Below are 8,975 nucleotides of genomic sequence, written 5' to 3'. Positions count from 1 at the left end.
GAGCCGTGGTGACCCTCTTTGAGTCCATCTTCTCCATACGCGTCGTACTGTTTCCTTTTTTCCTCATCTGAGAGCACCTGAAAAAACAAAAACAACCTGTGAGTCATGAAACAAACAAATACTACAATGTTTTCTTCACATGTCATACAACATGTGGAACCAATGATCTACACGCCTTTGCCAGACAATTGAATCCAAATGTTATGAAACTAAACCTAAAACACCATCAGATGCTTTGTATATAATAATCAGTTGTAGTTATAAAGGAGCAGTGGTAGTACAAAGCAGGAAAGAGTGTTAGTGTAAAAAATAACACACATTTAAAAAAGCAATAAAAGGTGAACGTATAAATACAGATACAGTATAAAGATGTGAATAAGAACTGCCATATAGTGACATACTTTATTGTATCAGTTTACAGGTGTTAGTGTTATAATGTGTCCACGCTATGTATATCAAAACACACAAGTCACGGTTATGTATTTTTAGAGCAACGTGAACATTTGATAAAAAAAACACCTGCAAACCTGTTCTGAAGCCCCTCCCACGAACTACGTCGTGGCTTTCCTGAACGCCAGCTGTGCCGCGTCACAGCCAATCAAATGCGGCCACACGGTCTAGTCGACCAATCACAGTGGCCATGCAATTTCCAACAACAACCAAATAGCAAGCATACAAAGAAAGACTTCTGTAGCCCTCTAACATCTACAGTTTCTTCGCAGTCTTGCATTTACATTTAAAACAACTTTCCCGTGCCCTCTCCACAACTCCCACCGAGGGCACTCCATGTGTAAACTCACCTCATAAGCTGCTCCCAGGTCTGCAAATTTGTCTGGAGCCTTCGGGTCGTCCTGGTTTCTGTCAGGGTGTAACTGGAGAGCCAGCTTTCTGTAGGCCTTCTTGATGTCCCTGATGGATGCACTCTTTGTCACCCCCAAGATCTGATAGAAATCTCGCCTACAAGAGAGAACGAGATGAAGGTAGGGTGTGGCAACAAGGGGGTTAGGGACGACACACACGAGGGAGCGCCATGGACGTTACATAAAACACGAGCCACGTTTATAGGGTGAATTATAAACAGGCAGTGGGGAGGATGCCGTGGGGGTAGCTTAGCTTGTATGCTAGCTATCAGCTAACCAAGCTAGCTCGCCACTAAAAGAAGAAAACACACACAACCGTTACAGTACCGACTGTAAACGCGTAGCTAGGCAAAAGCAAACCGTGAAATTAAACAATTATGAGTGTATTGCTCGCTCGGCGCGTGAATCTGATCCGGTACACACACGTTAGGAGCTGGTCTGGACCAATCACAGTGGAACATGTGGACCACCTGGCGACGCTGAGCGAGAACTTACCCGGCGAGCACCGCGGAGATAACGTAGAAGAGCAGGCAGCACACATTGCAGAGATTCATCGCTTTGGTCGCCATGGATCTCCCCGGGTTTCTAATGGGAAGTCGCTAAAAAGAACAGCCGGCTTTTTTGAAGGTTGGATCCCCGGCCGCCCGTCACGAGCCTTCTTCCTCCTGTCAGAAAGAGCCCACCCACTGGACGTCTCCGTCACAAAACACCCCGCCTCCATTAAAGAAACACATCTCATCCTTCTACTGGATATAGCATCCGATAGTAGTGTAGTATATATATATGTAAACCTTAAAATAGTAAAACAATAATAACATGGGGCGCCGTAATTTGCACAAGACGGCAAACAGTTTATTTATCTCTTTACACACTCGTATAACAAGTTGATCCTTTTTCCGGTGTATCCTTCACAATAAAAGTCCCAGACATAAACACTGGAACACTGATTCCTAGAGAACATTTTAAAGTAACTCAACATAGTTTTCGTAAACAATATAGGTATGAAGTTAAATACAGCAACAATAGCACCGTTTTCAAACTAAAAACAGGCGACTTGTGATAGTGTGGTATATCGTTTATAATAGTAATACAGTAATAATATGGGGCGCAAGACGGCAACTACTGAATCTATTTTCACACACTCAAAGAACAATTTTTTCTCTCTCCAGTTTATCCTTCCCAACAAAATCCCCAGACACATGAACTAGAAAACTGCTTCCTAGAGAGGTGTTAAAGTAACTTATATAACTTAACTATATTTATATATATATATAAATATATTAAACATAAGTATCAAGTCAAATACAGCAAAAAAAGCACAGTTTTCAAACTAAAACACCAGCGCGCGCCCCCGCGAGCTGCGCGCAACAGATGTCAGCTCGGAGGAGGGCGCCAAATAGAAAGAACGACAGACGTACGTTTAGAAAGAGCTGCTCTAGTCACAACAAACCGGGTCCACGACCCGGACCCCCGCTCGTCTTCGCGGTCCCGTATATGCGACCCACCGCGTAGCCTGGATGACGTCAACGGCTGAACGTAAGAGCAGAAACTAGTCTTGTTTGTGTCTGGTTTCCCGCGCTAGCTCACCGCAGCTAAGTCGGTTCTCCATGAAGTCCACTTTGAGATAACACGGCAGAGTGCTGAGTGCTTGCAGCTGCCACGGTAACGACACTCCTTTCAGGTGGTGCCACTAAAACAAGGAGGGATTTTTAAGCGCGCTTAATTGCGTCGACAGGCTTAGTTATTTAGTTTTTAGCTCGGCTTGGCTCGCGTACCAAACGTGGCGTTATCAGGTGTTGGTGACACGAGTGGTCTGTTGTCATGGGAGCTGATCTATAAACACGTGTTTTCAGAAGGATATTTTTGTTATTATCAGTGCAATAACCCTTTGACACTTGCAGCCACTCTTACTTTTATATCCCGTGTTTACAGCGGCTGTATTTCATTGTGTACTTCGTGGCATGTTTATTTTTCCATATGACCAGCTTCATTGTCCTTGTGTGTAGCTGTTATGTGCTGTTTCGTGTTTCTATAATGCAGAAACTGTGCACTGTTTTAAAAAATTACAAAGGGACATTCTTGCATGTCAGTCTATCATCTGTCTTTTTTTTTTTTTTTTATGTCCTTTTCTCTTCAGACATGGAGGCCGACAGTGTGAGCATATGGCCACGCATGGATCCCTTCTTACTGGGTGCCCTGCAGGTAAATATGCTCATCCCATCCATTCAATGTATTGATCTCGCCCAGTGAATGCAAACATAGTAAAATAACTGGCATTATTGCCTCTTCCCAGGTGGCGCCCTCCTCCAAGCTCAGCTTGCACTATCTTCGCAAGATGGCGATCTACGTGCGGACGCGGGACGGCTGCTTCCCCATTTTGGGCTGGCCCATGTGGAGGCACATCGCCTGTGGAAAGCTGCAGTTTCCGGAAGACCATGCGTGGCTCTATTTCGAGACCTTTGACCTGCTTAACGGCCACACGCCAGAGGAGAGGCTGGAGTGGGCAGAGTGTCTTTCCCAGTGCTCCACCAAAGATGAGCTGGATCAACAAAGAAACAAGGTACACAATTGTGCTAACGGTTCAGGTTACCTAAGACTGTAAGGCTATCTCATTGTGACGCGTGCCCCGTGTCCTGTATCCGCTTTGTTGTCGCTGCTCTCAAATTCCAGTCAGAGTTCCACGTTGATATGTGCATCTTGTCGTCCCCTTTTCACCCCAGCTGTCTGTGGACACACTGCAGTTCCTCCTCTTCCTCTTCATCCAGCAGCTGAACCGAGCGTCTCTGCGCACCTCTCTGATCGGCGAAGAGTGGCCCAGTCATCGCACTCGCTGCCCCTCTCCCACCGACCGGGAGGCCAAGACCAGCTCTCAGAACAAGGTCCTCGTCACTGTGAAGATAAAATATGAATACAAGCTTTGCAATATTCTGTTGTTCTGATTGCTCCCTATTGGCCAGTGGGGAGCATCTACGCGGTCACTTTTAAAGCACACGTTAGTCTTCTCCTAATTCTTCGTCGTGGAGCTACTCGTAGTCCGTTTCTTATTTCGTTGCTGTTTGGTTCCACAGAACTGGGACGATCAGGCTCACCTGTCATTTGTGCAAAGCCATCTCGCTGAGATTCTGGAGCTGCTGGTGGAGCCCGGCCAGCTGTCACAATCTGGACACGCCCTCAGAGATTGCCAGGTTTGTGGTTATGTTTTGTTATTCAAGTGACAAAGGGGTCTTTCCTGGTCATGAAACTAACCCAAATCTGCAGCGCCTTCTGCCTTTACGTACATTTGTTTCACTCACAGAGTAGACACTATAGGCTTTTGGCAGACACAATCAAATGTGTTTTGTTTACATTTCGACTCAAATGAAACTAAAACATGTGTGTGTTTTTGCCAGATATCCCTGGAGGCCGTGCGGAGCTTGGGCCTGCTCCTGGAGGGTTCGGTCAGCCACGGCAGAGCGGTTCAGCCCGTCCACAAGCTGCTCACCAAAGGTCCGCTCCAGATACAGACCGGCTACTCCCCCCTCAGCCACTCCTTCCCCCTGCACCAGCTCCTCGCTTGTCTCCACCAAAGCCTCACGCTCAACCCCTTTGGGATAACCGCCTGCCTGAGCTCCGGCAAGAAGCTCGCCTGGGCTCAACAAGGTATGCTTCAAATCATTGCGTTATAACAATCTGGACGGTCATTCCGAGAGGGAGGAATTCAAAGTCAGCCGTCACTCTTTCTACCCGTCTACATTTCTTTGACTTGGTTCATTCCAGTGGAGGGCTTCATGAAGAGAGCCAAAATAGCCCGAAATACCCACACGGCCCCGCCTGGCAGTAAGATAGTGCTGCTGTCGCAGGTCGTCAAACAGACACTGGCGAAAACCTCGGACAAGCTGACTGGCGCCAACATCAAGATCCACAGATGCTCGGATGCCTTCATATACCTTCTTTCACCCCTCAGGTGAGACTAGCTTCCACTTCTAAAGTGTGTGTGTGTGTCTTTTTTTTTTGGGGGGCTCATCCGTCTTTGGGTTGTGTTGCTCCACCAGATCAGTCAGTGTGGACAAATGCAGAGACTGCACGGTGGTTCTGGGTCCTGTTGAGACCAGCGTCCACATCCACAGCTGCCAGAACCTGCGGGTGGTGTGTGTGGCCGGCAGGATCGCCGTCGGAGTCTCCTCGCGTTGCACCATCCACGCCTTGACGCCCACCCGCCCCTTGCTCCTCCCCGGAAATGTGGACATCACGCTGGGGCCTTTCCACACCGTCTACCCCGCCCTGGAGGATCACATGGCCAGCGTGGGGCTGGCTGTGGTCCCCAACGCCTGGGATCGACCCTTGCTCCTGGGGAACGAGGGCCTCTCCAACCCGGACCCCGCCTGCTACCGCCTGCTGCCCCCGGCCGAGTTTCACGAGCTGGTCGTGCCTTTCCGGACGGAGGGCGACACGTGCGAGGTGCCTGGGGGATTGCCTCCTCCGTATCAGGCGGCGCTGGACGAAAAGCAGAGGAGGATTCAGAACTGGCAGAAGACTGTGATGGAGGCCCGGCTGAATAAGTGAGTGGCAAATCAGACCCTCGGCGCATCGTTTTTATTAAAAAGTGGAATNGACTTTCTAATATCACTTCGACATGCATGTGGAAGGAAAAAAAATAGTCGGCGCACTTTTTGAACCAGTGGGGTAAAAAAAAATCAATAAGCATGTGAGTGACCAAATCAGCGGGTGCGATAGTTCAGCAACGCAATGTTGTCAGAAAACTTGACCGGGGGTCTCGCCTGTTTCGTGAGAAGAAAAAGGGGGACGAAAAGATTGATCGACTCCCACGTTGCAGTATTTTAACGCTGCACTCTCTTCCTGCTCCGTACTTCACGTCTGTTCTTACGGATGTCTCGTGTGTGTGTGTGTTCTCGTTCTCAAGGGAGCAGAAGCGCCAGTTCCAGGAGTTGGTGGAGGTCAAGTTCCACGAGTGGCTCCTGGAAACGGGCCACAGGCAGGAGCTGGACAGCCTCATCCCGCCCGCGATGGCGTCTTTAAGGGACTCCAGTGGGCCCGCCGCAGCCGAGGCGCCCCGAGTCCCTGATGCCAAGCCTACGAGGAACGGCCGGGCCGTGGGACAGTCGCCGATGGCTTGTTGAATTGAGTCTGACATTTGTAGCGGCTTGTTACCGAGCAGGCGAGTGCGTTTACCGGAAGTGTTGATGCACGGCACCGTCACACCGAGCGATGGTAAGTCCGGAGCCGTCGATCCAGCTTTTATTGCCGCTTACGTCCCACTGGTTCTTGAGTCCGCAATGGGCTGCTTTACAAGTCCGTCTTCAGAAAAAAGGCAGCTAAGTCCTTCGCGTGTCCAAAGCCGAGTAGGGGGTGGATTGCATGTTGTCTCCTTTGAGGAGAGCTACACAGGGTGCAGCATCTTCAAAGTCACCACAAGATGTGAAAGGAACAAGAAAAAGAAGGACAAAAAACTCAGGGTATGTCACCTTTTGGGAGACAGAAGGTCTCAATCCGAGCTGAACAAGGCTCTGGACATCTGTCAGTCACGCAGACGTGCCCTAAAACGACGGTCTTTTGAAGAATCGATAGCTCTTGTATGTAATAATGACTCACAAAAGCTTTTTTCTTGAGTCAGCGTTTGGAGTCCATTAGCAGAGCTTGGATTTACAGCACTTATTGCATGTGGCATCACCAGCACTCTGCTTGAGGGGAAGCTGTGAAAGTGTCGGCGCTCTTCCATTAAAGCCATTTCTTCCCAAACTGCACACATATATGAACGATATAAAAAAAATTCAAAGAAAGATGTAAAGATGGAGAATATAGACGGTAAATGAATGCAGCACCTTAGGACATATTAGTGCTCCTACAGTTACTAGCTCAGGTCATCGTATTTTTTGTGGGTGGACAGAAAATAATAAATGACAATCAAGTGTTTTCCATTATAGGGGGGCAGGGGCAAGAACTATTAACATAATTTATTCTAGGTCCAAACTATCATATTGTATGAAGGTACAACAATATGTCTACACCGCTCTGTCGAGCACCATCGATTTACTTTTTCTCTGTAGGTCCGTTTGAAGAACTGCTGCTGTTTTAATGTTTGTTTATGTTTGTATTAATTCACCTGTATGAATATGTATATTATAGTAGGACTATTTTTTCATAAATCTACCTGGCCTCCTGCACCGTCTTTTAGCATTTAACCTCCAAGTGTACTTCAGCCCAGTTAGCTTCCTGTTTCCATCATTCCACTCAGACAATAGACCTGCTGCATGTGTATTTGGGGCATTTTGATTGGTTGTTGATAGAGAAAATGTGCAGTTAAAATGCTGTTTCACAACAGAATGTTACGGTAACTTTTCAGGAGTGCTGGTATGTGATTACACTGTTAAATGCCTGACTGCTGGACAACTTTGGTTTGAACACACATGCACCTCGAAGTAGTTACGACACCAAGAGCACAGTCTAGTTGGCGATTGTTAGAAAAAGAAAAATTAATTAAAGTTTTGACTAAAACCAGGCTGCCTATTGTTTTGATTGGGTCTTTTGCAATATGCTCTGAATCTTTGGTCTCATGGGAATTCTTCAGTTCATAAAGTTTACCTGAGTAAAGAAATGTATACATTGAAATGAATTCCAATCCTACAGTCGTTTAAGTATTTGTTGAATCTGAGGTTATGTAAGTGGATTTACTCCAGTATTTTACATTTTGAGGTACTAGTACTTTAGTTGAGCATTTTGATTTTAATGCGACTTTATACTTCTACTCATCTCAGAGGGGACTTTTTAATCCACTACATGTATGACGGCTTTAGTTACTTTGCAGATTATTAATACGAAACATCAACAAAGAATTTGTCTTAATTTTAAAAGGTTAAGCTACTAAATAATAATAATAATACACCTTTACCAACTGCAACATGGAACCATGAATAATAATAATCCAGTATTTTAATATAATATATATTCTAAAATAGGACATTCTGCTTATTGAACACTTAGTAAGTATTCAGATGCTGATATTAGTTTTTACTTTAACTCCAGCAAGATATTGAATGCAGGACTTACTTGTAAGTATTTATACACTGTAATACTTTCACCAAAGTGAAATAACTGTCTGACCTCCATCACTGCTAACATATATTTTACTTGAGTATTCACATTTTGTGCTGCTTTGCACTTTTTTCTCCACCAGTGTTACAACCCTCTTTGCTGTACTGGCACTGGACCCGGCCAGTACTGGGGTCCATTGACGCTGACCATGCCCGGCCATTATGCCGTAATCCTCCCTCGCTTTTCTGGCACTAGAATCACTGACTACATTTTTTTATCTCATTTTCATGACAAAGCGATTGCTCCCCTTTTGCCTCCGCCGTTGTTGTTTATAAACGTGGTAAAGCAGGGATATAAAAAGGGACCGGTGGGGGGCCGGTACAACATCGAGACCTCAGGAACCACCAGCAGCAGCATCACTTCACATCACCCCACACCTCGCATCCAAGATGGGCAGGGTGAGTTCAGGCACAGTGGGACTGGCATTGACAACGAGTCCGTGGCATGGAGGTTCAGAGTGAACGTGTGGGTTTAAAGTGGTGGACAAAGCTGTATATGTGACCCTCTCTGCAGGGATGTTGGGGTTTGAACCTATTTTGGTGGCACTAAGTGTTGGTTGCTTTTCAGCTGGAGGTTAAAGCTGCACTCAGTGTTGTCAGGTCCGCAGCTTTCGGCTACTTTTGAAGTGTTGCCGCGGGTTGAATTTTTTGTCCGCTGGTTCGGGTAGACCTATTTTGCATGCAAATTACATGAATATCTTTAAATAAAAATCCATATTTTAAATGAAATAATGTATTTATACCCAAATCCGACCAAACTGACTCCAGATCAGCACGTACACATTTTATTTATGATAATATACTATCAAATTACACAAGGCCATTTTAGGACCTAGGTGAAATAACTGTTTAGGGAAAACTGCTTTTAATGCTGGCATACTAAACATTTGGTGTTACTTTGTAGATATTACAATACATTTGGCAATGATAGCAATGCTGTTGGACTTTAAAAGCAGTGTATATGGTTTGGCACGGGCATATTTTGAGTTCTGATATTGGGCTGGTTTTATTGGCCATTGGGCTGGTT

At 46.1% G+C, this 8,975-nt stretch overlaps 2 protein-coding genes across 2 annotated transcripts; one reads left to right on the top strand and one right to left on the bottom strand.

Moving 5' to 3' along the window:
- Nucleotides 1-5: 5 nt before the first annotated feature.
- On the bottom strand, nt 6-1,524 carry LOC130191581 (dnaJ homolog subfamily B member 11-like; the record flags this gene model as incomplete). Its single annotated transcript, XM_056411223.1, has 3 exons — nt 1,356-1,524; nt 801-957; nt 6-77 (listed from the first exon to the last, which is right to left on the bottom strand). Coding segments are annotated over exons 1-3 (303 nt in total), but the record flags the coding sequence as incomplete, so codon positions are not given.
- A 116-nt stretch (nt 1,525-1,640) lies between these two features.
- tbccd1 (TBCC domain containing 1) lies at nt 1,641-7,355 on the top strand. The gene is made up of 9 exons (XM_056411224.1): nt 1,641-2,396; nt 2,998-3,062; nt 3,154-3,420; nt 3,581-3,739; nt 3,929-4,045; nt 4,250-4,499; nt 4,617-4,803; nt 4,892-5,398; nt 5,761-7,355. Exons 1-9 carry the CDS (start codon nt 2,378-2,380, stop codon nt 5,975-5,977), a joined length of 1,788 nt encoding a protein of 595 aa, XP_056267199.1. The 5' UTR covers nt 1,641-2,377; the 3' UTR covers nt 5,978-7,355.
- The last annotated feature ends 1,620 nt before the right edge of the window (nt 7,356-8,975 follow it).

Source organism: Pseudoliparis swirei, unplaced genomic scaffold (assembly GCF_029220125.1).
Source record: "Pseudoliparis swirei isolate HS2019 ecotype Mariana Trench unplaced genomic scaffold, NWPU_hadal_v1 hadal_165, whole genome shotgun sequence".
In the NCBI taxonomy this organism is placed as follows: domain Eukaryota; kingdom Metazoa; phylum Chordata; class Actinopteri; order Perciformes; family Liparidae; genus Pseudoliparis; species Pseudoliparis swirei.
Note: the sequence above shows the minus strand (reverse complement) of the source record. Positions and strands in the feature narration are given on the sequence as shown.